This window comes from Phytophthora infestans, genomic scaffold (genome assembly GCF_000142945.1).
Source record: "Phytophthora infestans T30-4 supercont1.13 genomic scaffold, whole genome shotgun sequence".
NCBI lineage: Eukaryota > Oomycota > Peronosporomycetes > Peronosporales > Peronosporaceae > Phytophthora > Phytophthora infestans.
Window position 1 is genome coordinate 3,089,420 of NW_003303746.1, and position 14,669 is coordinate 3,104,088.

Sequence of the window (14,669 nt, forward strand, 5' to 3'; positions counted from 1 at the left end):
CTTTGCAACCTCTGGCAACGGTTCCAAGTGGACACCAGGTGCCTTGACGGGTAAACCGGTCTCACCTTCAAAGATGTGATGGCATTCTTCCACCGGCCGTGTCGTAGGAGCCCGGGCCCTGGACTCCGAGTCGCTTGAAGCGACGTCGATCTGAACGAGGTTCAGCTCCGACTCTCGGCGGCGGCGGCGTCGTCGTCGACGGCGACCGTGACGTGGAGCTTTGTTACCCACGTCTGGTGATGTCGGAGCACCGACATCCGAGGCACTCGAGGCCTCGTGTGGTACTGTGTTACCCACACAGGAAGCGTGTCCGGTGTCTTCCTCTTCAGTTAAGGTCTGGGCGACCGCGTATGACACTGTGTTACCCACACAGGAAGCGTATCCGACGTCTTCCTCTTCAATTAGGGTCTGGGTGACCGTGTGTGGAACTATGTTACCCACCTTGAACACGCTATTACCAGCGCTCGTGACAGCTGCAGCTGTCTGCAGAACTATGTTACCCGCTTGTGGACCTAAGTTACCCACTTGGCCAGTGCCTCCTCTGGGCGCCGCCACCATCGAAGCGACCCAGGAGTCGTCATTTACGTCGACGACTCCCAAGCATCTGCTGATACTTCGGTACCCTGGCAACCCTTGCGGGCGCCCCGGGTCCTGACAGGGAAATGTCTCACCAATGCTTTGTCGGACTTCGCAGGGCGGCTGGCACCGATTGCCCTGTCTCGCCAGTCGATCCAGGGCTCGTGCCTCTCGAGCCAGAGCATGCCCAGGATTATACCATTGGGATCCATGTCGAGAACAGTAAACTGTTCGAGGCTGTCCAAGTCCTTAAACCTTGACGACCTTCCCGTCGGCCAGTCGCACTGACACCGTCCCGTTGCCCTTGCTTTCTCTCAAAGGATCGGACAGCGTGTTGCTATTACGAGCATCCGTCTGGCGGAGTGCGAAATTCTTCGACGCCCCAGAATCGATCAAGATTCTAAAGGGATGATCGTATCCCCGTACACATCCGTGTACATCGAGCAGCCTGCCTCTGCTCTTCGCCGATTAGAGAGTGCAAAGGTTCTAAGGGGCTAAGTCCCCGTGGTACGCGCCACCCGCGTACCCCTCACGAAGACTTAGTTTTTCCTTAGTAGGGCGCGCCGCTCCTACTGGTCTCTGGCGCACCCCTGTCTCCGGAATCCTGGCTTCTGCCAGCGTCCCTTGAGTACGGGCTTGATTAAAGTCCGTCTGCGAGTCTTTCCGCGGGACATTCACGCTTGAAGTGTCCCAGCTTCCGGCAGCCGAAGCAGCGAATGTCGCGCTGCTCGGCGGACCCAAGCTTCATGGGAACTTGTCCGGTGGGGTTTGCTAGGCCGGGATTCGACACAGAATTCCCTGTTCATGCTGAGGCCGGCGTGCGTGGCTGGCAATGGCTGTATACCTCCAGTAGTGCCACTTGAATCGCCTCTTCGAGGGTGCTTGACTGCACCCAGAACAGCTGAGTGTGCGCTGGGCCCACTCGAAGGCCGTTCATGAACACAGTCATCTTGACGTGATCGCTGAGTGGTTTTCCCACTAGGGACGCCGTGAGCTCCCGTATCACTTGGACGTACTCGTGCAGCTCGCACCTTCCTTGCTTGCATGAGAGGAAGCGCGAACGCTACCGGTACTCATAGCTCGCCGGGAGGAGCGCGGCTCGGAGCTGTTCACACAGCTGCTCCCAGGATGTGAAGCATCCAGGCGATGTCGCCCCCCGTGTGTATACCCAACTCTTAGCACGACCGCTAAGGTTGGCGAGTGCAAAACCAACACGGAGTTGTCGAGACCAGAGCCGCGTCCATCACGAGCTCTACCTTTCGAACCCAGAAGTGAAGAAGGTTCTCACCTTCCTTCCCTTCATACGACTTAACCTTCAGCCGTATTGGCTTCGGGTGTGGCGGGTTTGTTGGAGCCTGCAGGTTTTCCCGCACATGTGCGATGAGCCCCTGCTCGTAAGCGTCAAACGCATTGACGCGCTCGAGCTGCTTGGCCGGTGCTGACGCCACAAGCCTCTGCAGGGCCTCCATCCCGAAGATGCCAGCCATCTTACGAACCGACTCGAACTGTGAGTCGTTCAGATGGGAGAAGTCGTTTCTATCCATGGCAACGAACTTCAGAGACGCTCAGGTAGTCTACCCGCGTTAGCGTGGATTGACTACAGGAGCTGCCAAGTGTGACGCGGTCACACTGCACCTTGCGCTAGAGGAAGTTGGCCTTCGAGAGTTTACAAACTCTCAGTGAACGGCAGCTCACAGATCACCTTTGCCTACGGGAGCGAAGTGACCAATTAAAGGTAAGTTGTAAACTGAATATATTTGTAGGTAGGCTAAGCTTGAGTTAAATAAACAAACTATAAGTCACCTTTAGAAAAACAATGTCATCAGCCAATGGTTGGCCTCGGACGACCCTGGTACCATGTACCGGATATTCTGAGGTGTGACGTGTCACACTTCATGTAACTAGGGGTACACTTGAGGCTACGTACCCCGTTACAGCTTGCATCTGTGTATTTTGCATTTTGTAGATAAAACTTGTTAATCATTTCTAGGAGGGTATAATGTGCTTACAGGGACACGCAGCCCTTTCCAAAAATCTCCCGCCAACTGTCTCGTACTTAGAAGTATAATCGTCTTTATTGGTAATGTTGGTGGGTCCAACATATTGAAAAACATACGTAAATGCTATCGTCCATGCGCTGAGTATATGAATTGTCCAGGTGGCCATCCATGTATTGTCCAGGCTGTAAAATTACCGACCTGAAAATTATAAATTACGGGTTGTGTAAAATACATGTATTATGCATGTAAAATGTCCATGCTTCTCAACGATTTTGAGGGCTACCACAGCCACTCACTTCACTTTCGAAAAGCCGGAGCTTCCGGTACCGGCGTCGCTGTGCACGTCGTTGCCGCCCTCCCCCGCTCCGATATGTCGGATAGCAAGTCTGAAACTCCCCCACTGGAGCCTCCCGCGCCCTCTTCACTGCCGACGCCGCCATCACCGGCCTCAGAAACCGCGACAGGTCAGCCAGAGGTGCGTTGCATAACTACCTGATCTCATACGTATGTCGGTTTTGCTAGCTACGTGCCCTCAACAGGCTAGCTCGAGCGAAGAGGCGTCAGATGCTGCTCCTTCCGCTCCTACGAACTCTGCAGAAGGCTCTGAGAACTCCGACGAGTCGGGCACCGACAATGCGGAACGTCCATGCAGCGTCCAGGTTTCAGATTGTCCAGTGCCTGTTTGTGCTCCGGAAGCCCTTCACTCAAGCTAGGCCGACTGGGCGGTCTATTTGAAGAAGTACGCATCTTCAACGCGGCAGATCATCCGAGTTTCCATGACTGTGAGCTGCGACTTGCGGAACAAGCGGTTGGCTAAAACTGTCGCTGCACGAGAAGGTCTTGACGTACCATACGTTTCGACCCAGTGGGCAACGTACCAGCGCGCATATATTTGTACGCATGGGTGGCGGACGAAGAATCGGAGCACAGGTGTGCGGCCGAAGCAGTTTGTTCGTGGCACTGGGTGTCCTTTCCGGTTCGTGGTTCAAGTCGTGGAAGAGGAAGGCCAGTGGCTGCTTCGAGTGAAGAACGGGGTTTACCCCCACAACTACGTCGTGGGTACCGCCCACTTCAAAACTTACGCAGAGAACCGAAAGTTGGAGGATTCTGAGACAAGGTCCACCGTGCGTGAAATGGTGAAGTACGGTCGCAAGCGCGCTCGAATTTACGAGTACCTGCTCGACAAAGGGGAAAGCCTGGTTAAGAAAGACGTGGACAACATTGTCCAGCGTGTCAAGGCCGAGTGTCGAGGCGGACTCAACGATGATGATACCTGCGCACAAGCACTTACCGAGTTTGCAGCGATGGATGGCAGCGTGGCGACTGTGGACGAGACTGACGCTGGGCACTCCGGTGTCATGAGCATGACTTCGAGGCACCAGCGAGACATGACCGTACGCTTCCCCGAGTTGTTGCTAGTGGATTGTACTCACAAGACCAAGCGGTAGGTTATATCTATGTATTGTCTAGGTATTGTCCATGTATTGTCCATCTATTGATCTTTATCTCATATCAATCTGCTCGTGTGTTCTAGGTACAACTACCAACTGTGTACTTTGATGGTCATTGACGATAACGGTCGTGGGCAGCCAATTTAACATTCGCTCATCGAACGAAATGCCGACTGGCACATGTCACGTGTTTTAGATCACCTGTTGCGGGTAGATGATAAGATCGGCGAAAAGGTGCAAGCTATCATGGTCGATAAAGACTTGCACGAGATTCGCGTACTGAAGAAGTACTTCCCCAAGGCGCGTGTGTTGATCTGCTTCTTTCATGAGCAAGGTGTCAAATTCTGCACTTGGCTGCTTCAAAACGTGATAAGCACCATACCTTCAGTGCAACATCCTGTGTTGGAAAACATGGTAAACCAAGTGGCGAAATCGAACCCACAGAGCACAATCGTGATCGAGGCCACTGAGTATCACTACGCGATGCTATACCGCTTGAAGCCACCATCCTGAGCGAACGACGCCTTGATACATGCTTTCTGCACAAGACTGTGTGCAACAAACCCTACTGCTCGTGTTCTGGGGATTGAGAGCACGGTGACGGGGCGAAATGCCAAGGGCATGAATGAATCCCTCAAGAAAAAAGCGCAAGAGCTGGTGGGAGAGGCAGACCTCCTTATGATTCCGGTTAACGTTGGAAATTCGCGGAATTGCAGTAGATGTGAAGCGAACTCGAGTCCTTTATTATGACTCCATGAACCAGAGGACTTACAAGACCGTGCTGGATCGACTGTCCTGGGATTTGGCGAAAACCCTGACCGACGACTATGAGGTTGTATCCATCAACGCGCCAATTCAGACGGACGGCCACAACTGTGGTTTCTTCGTAATGCTACGACTCTGGCGAATGGTAGACAATATCATTGCGCTGGATGTAACTCCAAAAGGTCTCACGATATTGCGCTTTCACATGCTTCAGCTAGTGCTCCATGGTAGATCTAACTAGCCCATCTAATTTGAGTCTAAATACACGGAGGATATCTGACCAATGCATGGACTCGATACATGGACTATAATACTAACGTTACCTGTGTTCGTGTTCATGCCTAATGCACGGGTGATTTATGGATTATACGTGGACTCAATACATGGACTACAAAATTGACAATGCAACTTAGCAGCAACTTGATGCGGTGAAAAACTGATCGGCGGTAAATACTTGATTTCAGTATGGATATAAATTACGCAGAACGTAATTTATGGACAACACCTGGCGTGGCTGCATGGTAAAAGCATACAGTCGGCGCATGGACAGTAGCATCTGCCAAAAACATATACCCCAGATTTTTCGGTGAAGGGTTAAAACAATGCGGTATTCCACATAGTTTAAACATATATTATTCCGATTGCATGTACAGTACCTCTAAAACTTGTTCGTTCAGATTTTATCTTTTTGCGTCGATAGTGCAAATGGGCATCAGTAGCTCACAATACAGTACTACCGGCCCAGTGCCGAAAGGGGCCCGTTATGGATCTGCAGGTCATCCACAAGAGCAATGTAATATTTTACTCTAGTACTGCAGTCTGAAGCAACGATTGTGATTTTGGTTGTCACATGCCCCAACGAACAAAATCTTTCTGCTCTGGTGAGCACTATGAGAGAGAAAAATCTTCAGAACGCCGCTCTGCACGCTTCGAAGGCTGCTAGCTGTGCTTGTTTGGCTACATGTACATTACTTCTTGTGAGCGATTGCGTTGGTTTGAACACCTCAACCTGTCGAACGGGCACGAATGGTTTGCGAATGCCCTTTGATGGATTATCGGGTGGAGCTACAAAATGGTCGAGTCTTAGCAAGTGTTGACGCCTAACATTTTGCCATCGCTGCGGCACCTTGTCACGTACTTAAGTATGTACTTATTAAAAACCACGTAAAAGGACTCAAGTGAAGCTGATATTCCCTGGGTAACTGTAAAAAATCGATTTGCACTGCAAACTGACAAGGCAACGAGCAGTGAATAAATAGTTAAGAGCACAGACAGTCGAGAAGATACTGCCTTTAACTCCCTTTACATTCTGACTTGTCCTCGTCATTGTCATTTAGCCGTATCAATGGATATTACCCACTTTCGGCACCTCATTGCACTCGAAAACCACCTGTTGAACGTATGTCAATGGTTTGTATGGTGACAATACGTACTACAGTACGTGCAATCACGCTTCCCGCGCCACGAAAAACATGCGTCGACATATCAATATGATCGACGAAATGTTTTCGCTGCAGGAAGCGTGATCGCAAGCATCTTGTGAAGCAAAATTGTTTTCTAAACCGATAAATTGAGTTTTAAACAAAAAAATGTTTCTTTATACGTTGATGATTTAATAGGCAGAGGTAAATGTAACATCATCGTCATGCTGTATTATGCTTGCATTGGTCTGCAATTACCAACCGCTGCTTCGTGAATTGTCCCCATACGAGACTCGTACCAATGATGATGATGGTACTAGTAACGAGTACAATCATCATCATCACGTATTATGTTTGCTGTTTCCTGCACGTATTTTTTCAGTGAATAAGTGGACAGGGGCTCTATCATTAGCAGTAGCGACTTTTGCGAGTGGGTTTTCGTAAAATGTTCAATTTAAGTATTTCACTGTCGACTTCCTTCACAGTAAAAAAGGAGCTCAATAAATAAGTTAAGATATATGCAAGTTTAGTATCAAACCGAGAAATGTATCCCGAGCTTGGGTCAAAAGCGTCGACAACAAAAGAAACACACCCTATACTATATCGTGAGAATCGGTCGTCACGATGATCGTGTCTGTATGTTTAAGATTGTGAATTCGATGGGCTAAGCTGTTGCTCGCGCAAGATATGTTTTCGAAGCGGAGCACTGCTTTAATAAGCTAAGTAATGGAGCAAGCAAGCATGTGTTGTTCAGTACGACATGCAATGTCGCGATTAAATAATACCGTCTTAAGTAGCCCCAGCATCATTTACCAATTTGTCCAGTAGCTCACTACTGCCCCCACTACCTCTCAAGAACATCTACGACGCCCTGCTGCTGATCAATTCATCACCATGGTTAAGATTCGAACCGGCACGGTTGTCTCTGTGGTGGCTCTGCTCGGTTTTGCTCTTAGCATAACTGGAGCAGACGATTCGTGGGGTGACATGGCACAGTACGCAGCTAATTCTCATGAGCAGCAACCGACAGATGCACCTGTTACATTGGAGGGTACCGGTAGCAAGGAATCTGAAGACGACCAAAAGCCTGCTGACAATGACGACGACACCACGGACGCACCTTCAAACTCCTGGTCGCCAGCTTCGTCTAACGAAGACTCCGATAACGATACACCTGATGCCTCACGGGAGTCGAGTGGGGAGTCCGATGATAACGGTGACAAACTCTCCTCTTCACCATTGTCTAGGGAAGGTCAAAGCTCAAGTGAAAACGCGAATGGAAACAAGGACGGATCATCAAAGTCAACTGATACTGGTGGAGATTCATGGAAGCAAGAACCTGTAGCCTCGTCGGACGGCAGCCAAACCGGTGGCAGTACCCCTCCTTCGTCCGGCAGTGGAAAGGTACCCGACGGCACCTGGCCTACGAGCACCGGAATCATCAAATTCACCGAGCCACGCATCATTAAGGCTGGAGAAGTTTCGACGGCAAGATGCAGACGTTCGACCGTTCGGATGTTACCTGTTCGGAAGGTGAGGGGCAGAAGGACACAGCCGTGTTCCTCGTCGAGGCCGGGGGCACTCTGAAGAACGCCATTATCGGTAAGAACCAAAAGGAAGGAGTGCACTGTGATGACCATGACTGTACCATTGAGAATGTGTGGTGGAACGACGTGTGTGAAGACGCTCTGAGTGTCAAGGGCGGAACCGCTTCCAGTGTGACTACAGTCACTAATTGCGGCGCCCGATCGGCCCCGAACAAGGTGGTGCAACACAATGGTCAGGGCACAGTCAACATCGACGGCTTCTACGCCGAGGAATTTGGTAAGCTCTACCGTTCGTGCGGTACTTGTGGTGACGTTCCCCGCATCGTGACAATCAAGAATGTGTACGCGGTAGACCCTCAAGTGAGTGTTATCACGGTGAACAAAAACTACGGTGACAAGGCTACACTTAGCAACATTTGGGTCAAGACTTCGGACGGCAGCAACGAAGTCAAGGTGTGTCAGTGGTCCCAGGGAGGAGCCAAACCCTTAAACCTTGGTGACGGTCCATTGCCACCTCTGTGTCAGTACTCGGAGAGCGACGTGCACATTAACCAGGATATTTCTGAATCTGGTGCTTCATCGCCCAGCGCACCCTCTGCTCCGGACAAACCATCCGACGGCAGCAACACTTCTCAGCTCTCCCAAAAGACTCAAACTCCTGTCGACTCCAAGGACTCGAGCGACAAGAATGAAGATGATAGCGAGACCGAAGATTCATCTGGTGACTCGGAGACACCTCCAAACAGTAGCCAAACCTCGTCCGATGCACCCGAAACACCTCCAAGCGGTGGCCAGACATCGGGTGGTGCAACTTCTGCAGCGGGTAGCCAGACCACCGCAGGAGGCGGCAGTACTCCTTCTTCGGGCGGTGGGAAGGTACCTGACGGCACTTGGCCCATCAGTACCGGAAGCGTCCAATTCACTGAGGCACACGTGATCAAGGCTGGTGAGATTTTCGACGGCAAGATGCAAACGTTCGAGCGCTCCGACGTATCGTGCGAGGGCCAAACGGAGAGTGGTTCCGACACCGCTGTCTTCATGATGGAACCTGGTGCCACCCTCAAGAACGCCATCATTGGCAAGAACCAAATGGAAGGTGTCCACTGTGATAAGCACGACTGCACCATTGACAATGTCTGGTGGGATGATGTGTGCGAGGACGCCCTCAGCATCAAGGGCGGAACCGCCTCCAGTGTGTCCAAGGTCATTGGCGGTGGCGCCCGCTCTGCCGATGACAAGGTGATCCAGCACAACGGATAAGGCACCGTCGAGATCGACGGCTTCTATGGTGAAGATATCAGCAAGCTCTACCGTTCGTGTGGCACTTGTGGTGACAGACCGAAGAAGGTGTCATTGTCCAATGTGTACATCGTAAACCCGGGCAACGCCGTCGTGACGGTGAACAAGAACTGGGGTGATGAGGCCACACTGAGTAACATTTGGGTCAAGTCCAGCGGAAAGAAGAAGGTGAAGATCTGTCAGTGGTCTCAGGGCAATGCAGACGGCGAGCCATCCATGCTGGGTGATGGTCCGTCTCCGCCACTGTGCCAGTACTCCGAGAGTGACGTGCATATCAACGGCGACGTCTCTCAAGCTGCTGGTGGTTCGACTCCAGCGTCTTCAGATGACGACAACGCTGAGCAAACACCCGGCACTGTGGCTCCCGCTTCACCCAACGATGACAATGACGAAACCTCGCAGAACACTCAACCTTCGAAAGCAAGCGGAGACGGTGACGACAAAAATGAGGCTTCGTCAAAATCTAGCAATGGCAAGTCGGACGAGAGCAAGGCCGACGACAACAACAAGCAAGACGACACGAAATCATCGAAGGGTAACGACAAGTCGGATGAGAGCAAGTCCGACGACAACAAGTCCGGCGACACGAAATCATCGGAGAACGGCGACTCGACGCAACAGGGGGAACCCGCCGGAGACGAGAGTGTAACTCAGTCGGAGGTTTCTGACGAAGCTGGTGCTTGGAATGAGACATCCACCGACGAACCCGGTGTAGACGCGAACTTTGCTAACCAGGACCCCACGGTAATTTCGACCCCTTCGACCAAAACCAAGTGCAACGGCCGCCGCAAGAGGAACTGAAGCAAGCGCCAGCGATGGCACTGACGCTTTAATGTAGCTGGCTTCGAGTAATGTCGTAGTTTGTCCAAGAAAAATACCTTTGACGTCTTTTTTTTCTTCGCTAAGTTTTCAGCATCCAATCACATCCTACCACAGCAACTTTAATATGTGCCAGCACTGCTGACTCAGCAGACCTCAGCACAACTGACCAGGTAGTTCTTAGTACATGATATGTACTAAGAACTACCCGGTAACGCTACTATATTATAATAGCGTTAGCTTAAACCTTTGGAACCAAGACCCCCAGAAAAGAAACAGGAAAATCCAACACCACCAACGCTCCAAAGACACAAGCACGTCCGAAAAACCATATAAATCAAACTCCAAAATTGAGTAAAATAGTGTAAAATACTCGCAGAACTTCAGAGGTATTTTTATTCACTTTTCTCCTTCTTTTGGGCGCCCCAACTGGGGCCGGTTTTAAACGATGCTTTCCACCAGTGACTTTATATGTAAGTAGATACAGCACACGGCCGTACAAAAGCCCAACAGTGTCCAAGTCACGGTCCCAGCTTTTTAACGTTTGAGAGCCGTGCCAGTGGCAAACATACAGCGATGCAAGCTCATCACTCTAACGTCGGACTTCTCTTGCGGAAGTATTGCGAATGCTACGCTTTCGACCTCTTGAAAAAACAGAGGACAACAGATTCCTAGACCATGCAGCGAGTCGGGCCGATTCAATGCCAACGGAGATGGGTTCGTCAATAGAGACCATCAACTGAGAAATTGACCAATTGACTGCTTAAGATCTCGAGATCGGGAAGCGTTGAACGTCGCTTGGGATACTTACCTGAGGTAGGTATTATAGTACCTCCTTCTGAAGTTGTAAATCGTTTACATGACGGCAACGGAGCTGTTGTGAATATTTCTGGCGCATTCCCCATGAGCAAATGCCCTCCACATGAAGAAGTCCAAGAGGACTCCAGGACTCCTCACTGAGGACACGAGATAGCTACAGTACACTTGAGCTTTGGCAGATGATGCGGACTTCAGCGATACCGGTATGTCCAGACTGACACGCCATCTGATCGGCCGACTGCCGAGAAGTTCACCATACACTGCAGCCTGTTCAGTGAACAGTGTTCATATGCAGCCAAACCCTCCACATTGACCTCGCCGTGGACTTCAGCACAAGTCGCCGACAATCAGCCGCCCAGGATCGCCACTACGGGATCTGCGGGCAGTTCTCAAAGGTGTAAGTTACACTGACTCGGTCAAACTTTGCACACAAATCGAAGCAACTCCCATTCAGCAACTGCTCTGTACATCGTCGAGTTCATTTCCCTCTCTTCGCGCAACGTCTCACAACCCATTGCACAGAGACGAGCCATTCCGCACTCGCTATTCTTCACAATTGCCAAAGGCAGCAGGCGATTCCGCGCTCCCAGGCATCAATTCCCGATATCTGCCACCAAGAGTGACGGTCCTTGCAGCGCACCAGTGCGGAGTCCGTGTACTCGCCACGTTAGACTGGCGTCTACTAGCCCGCATTAGATACGACGATGCCTGGAGCATCCGCCACCATGAAGGAGCCTCCCGCTGTGGACGTGGACGCGCTGCTTCCTGAGACTCCAGTAGGCGCCATCGCTACGCTCACGTCTGCACGTGACAAGGCTCAGGCCCTCGCACGTGCTCAGCATCCACCTCGACTCTTTGGCGGGTATCTCCGTAAGCGCTACTCAAGCAGCATGTACATGGGTTCGTGGCGCTTCTGTGTGCTCCAGGGTGCGCGTCTACGCTGGTACCGCAGCAAGGAATGCGCCGAGACGGACACACAATTGCGTGGAGAGGTTTGGGTGCAGAGCATTGAGTCCTGGGACGGTCGCACCGCGCTCGGCACGTACCCGCACGCCTTTGCAGTGCGTACAACGTCCAAGAAATTGTTGCTTTGCACGGCCGAGACGCAGCAAGATCGCGATCGGTGGCTACAGCATTTAGAACGAGCTCTACAGCGCTCCAAGAACACAGCAGAGCTGTTAGCGGCCGTCAGCAGCGACGATGGGGGACGACGGATCGTCCCTGGAGACATGAGACCACCTCCCACGCCCTGTGCTTTCCAGGAGCGACCCGCAGCGGGCTCCGACGCTACGTCCATTCGGTCAGCGCCGTCGGATTTAACGTACGGACAGTCGCTTGCTCTGGGAGATGCTGGATGCGCCGAGTGTTTCGTACGTTTCCGGCCACTCATGACGCGTCGCGTGCTCTGTGGCTCGTGCGCGCGCGCCTTCTGTGCGCGTCACTGTAACCACGGCATTCGTCTGCAACATCTTGGACTTCGGGCGGCAAGACGCTGCTGCGACCACTGTACTCAAAGACAGGAGTTCATAAGCTACTTACGCTCGTCCAAGCGGTTCCTGGGACCTCTGGCGAGTCGTGGCATCTCGATGGACGCTCTGGTGGCTCGTACTGACGCTAGGAACCAGACAGGGGACATGTTTGCTCGGACACTGCACAAACTTCGACATGGATCCATGACACTCAACAAAACCATCAAAATTTTGTACCAAACGAGGAAGAAGCCGCATCTGTTCCGTGTGGCGTGTGAACGCCTGCCATTCTACACTGAAACGTGTGTGGACCGTGTCGAGAACTTGTGGTACCAACTGTTACATCTCGTCCAGTGCTTAGATGCTGAGCCAGCGCCTCGTTGTTCGGCTCAGCTGTTCTATCTGCAGCGATACATCCGTGCAATCTGTCGTCGCTGTCCTCGAATTGCACTGCAGACGATTTGGCACGTCCAGGCGTCCGTGGGGGACGGAAACTACCACAATCTACACCCACACACGCTGTTATCGCTGCTGGGCTTCATCTATCCGAACACGACCCTGCCAGAGAGCTCGAGGATGTTCAGTATCTGGAAGGATCTGGTGTTTGCGGACTGCCCCGAGCATCAGCTGGCTCAGATCCTTGCGGACCTACGGGAAATCAACGCACACATGGAGAAGTTGATCTCGCTGGAGCCGGATTCGATGAATGAGCGATGGCTGAACGCCAGAACGTTGCCCCAATTCGAGAACTGTGCTGCAGAGCTTGCCGCGTCGGGGATTGAGCTGTGTGAGTTCCAGTCCAGTATTCTGTACGACTCGTTGGATGTTGATAGTAGCAATCTGTCGGATGAGCCTGTAGGAACGGGGATCGAGTCGCTGGTACTGGAACAAGTGAGTTTTGTGCAGTCGCTAGCAGCTATAAGTGAACGTCTGCGTCATATTCAACCTGTTTCGGACCGTGGGAAGTATTTAGCGGGGGAATTGGAGACGCTGAACAACTCACTTCAATCCTCGGCGCTTTACCCGCTGAGTGCGGCGTCCGACGAGCTGTACCAAGTGGTGCGGATCCCACCGACCGAAGGCAAGGTCTTCTCCACTAAAATGCGTGCTCCTACTTTAATTTTCGTCGAGACTGTTCCAGTACAGAGCGGTGGAGCGATTGGTCTTGATGACACTGACACGGAACGTCTCCGTCCTTTCGTATTCAGCTCTCACCCTCGCAATTCAACCTTCTTCGAGTCTGCTGTGCTGGATGAAATCGAAGCTTCTGCAGTGTCTTCGAGTGGAGAGACAATGTTGTCGCCTTACAGCAGCTCCACGCTTGCTACACCTACGCCGACTAGCAATGTTGTGGCTTGTCCAGATGACGGAGCTGCAAGTGGCGCTGGATCGGAGGGCTTGTTGGATCGGCACACGAATGGACGAGATGCAGCAGCACCAGCTACTGGCAGACGCCACACAGGCATCATACCTCACTTACCCCAGCCAAGTCGTGGTAGCAAGATGGGTGCAGGAGCTCGTGCTGGACGTCTAGGCATTGAGAACTTTGTGTATGACAGCAAGATATTTGGTGAGAGCTGGGAGGAGCGCAAAGCGCGCATTCGGAGTGAGTCACCGATGGGGGAACTGCCTGGATGGGACCTATTCTCCGTGATTGTCAAGACCAACGACGACTTGAGGCAAGAAGTGTTCACCATGCAGCTCATCCACAAACTCAAGTCCATTTTCGAGTTCGAAGCACCGCAGTTGTGGCTCCGAACCTACCGGATTGTCGCCACTGGCGCCAATATTGGTTTACTGGAGACAATTACAGATGCCTGCTCGCTGGATTACCTCAAAAAGACATTTCCAGGAGGAAATCTGTCCGAGTACTTCCGCAGCGTGTACGGTGGTGACCCGTCCAACTCGGATTTCATCGCTGCGCAGCGTCGATTCATCGAGAGTTTGGCTGCGTACTCCATCGTGAGCTACGTTCTACTGCTTAAGGATCGTCACAACGGCAACATCTTGCTCAGCTCCGAGGGTCGCGTGATTCACATCGACTTCGGCTTCATTCTGGGCATCGCTCCTGGCGGAATGTTCAGTATCGAGGACGCTCCGTTTAAGCTGACAAAAGAGATGGTTGACGTCATGGGAGGCCTGGGATCACATGGCTACAAGCATTTCCGCAACTGCTTGTGTGAGGGCTTTGTGGTGCTTCAGAAATACCACTCGGAGATCGCTGCCCTGCTACAAACAACAGGTCAGCATTCCCCGTTCCCTTGTTTCCACGGCGCGAAGCTAGCGCGTGTTATTGCCAGTTTGCGCACGCGTTTGTGCGTCGGTCTCTCACGACGAGAAATCCGTCGCCGCGTAGACCATTTGATACGTAAAAGCTACAACGCCTGGGGAACGCGACAATACGACTCGTTCCAATTGCGCAGCAACAACATTCATCCGTAGACGTCGACATGGTATCGACACGTTATTGTCCAAGGCTTTGTCAGCTACCGATCGATGGTAG

General features: G+C 51.9%; 3 protein-coding genes across 3 annotated transcripts; all 3 read left to right on the top strand.

Moving 5' to 3' along the window:
* Window positions 1-7,706: 7,706 nt before the first annotated feature.
* PITG_08638 (polysaccharide lyase, putative) lies at window positions 7,707-8,311 on the top strand (the record flags this gene model as incomplete). Its single annotated transcript, XM_002903948.1, has 2 exons — window positions 7,707-8,213; window positions 8,297-8,311. The coding sequence occupies 2 exons, from the start codon at window positions 7,707-7,709 to the stop codon at window positions 8,309-8,311; spliced, it is 522 nt and encodes a 173-aa protein (XP_002903994.1).
* Window positions 8,312-9,275: 964 nt separating this feature from the next.
* On the top strand, window positions 9,276-9,860 carry PITG_08639 (uncharacterized protein; the record flags this gene model as incomplete). The annotated part of the gene is made up of 1 exon (XM_002903949.1): window positions 9,276-9,860. The coding sequence occupies one exon, from the start codon at window positions 9,276-9,278 to the stop codon at window positions 9,858-9,860; it is 585 nt and encodes a 194-aa protein (XP_002903995.1).
* Window positions 9,861-11,422: 1,562 nt separating this feature from the next.
* Window positions 11,423-14,608, top strand: PITG_08640 (phosphatidylinositol kinase (PIK-G3); the record flags this gene model as incomplete). Its single annotated transcript, XM_002903950.1, has 1 exon — window positions 11,423-14,608. One exon carries the CDS (start codon window positions 11,423-11,425, stop codon window positions 14,606-14,608), a length of 3,186 nt encoding a protein of 1,061 aa, XP_002903996.1.
* Between the last annotated feature and the right edge of the window lie 61 nt (window positions 14,609-14,669).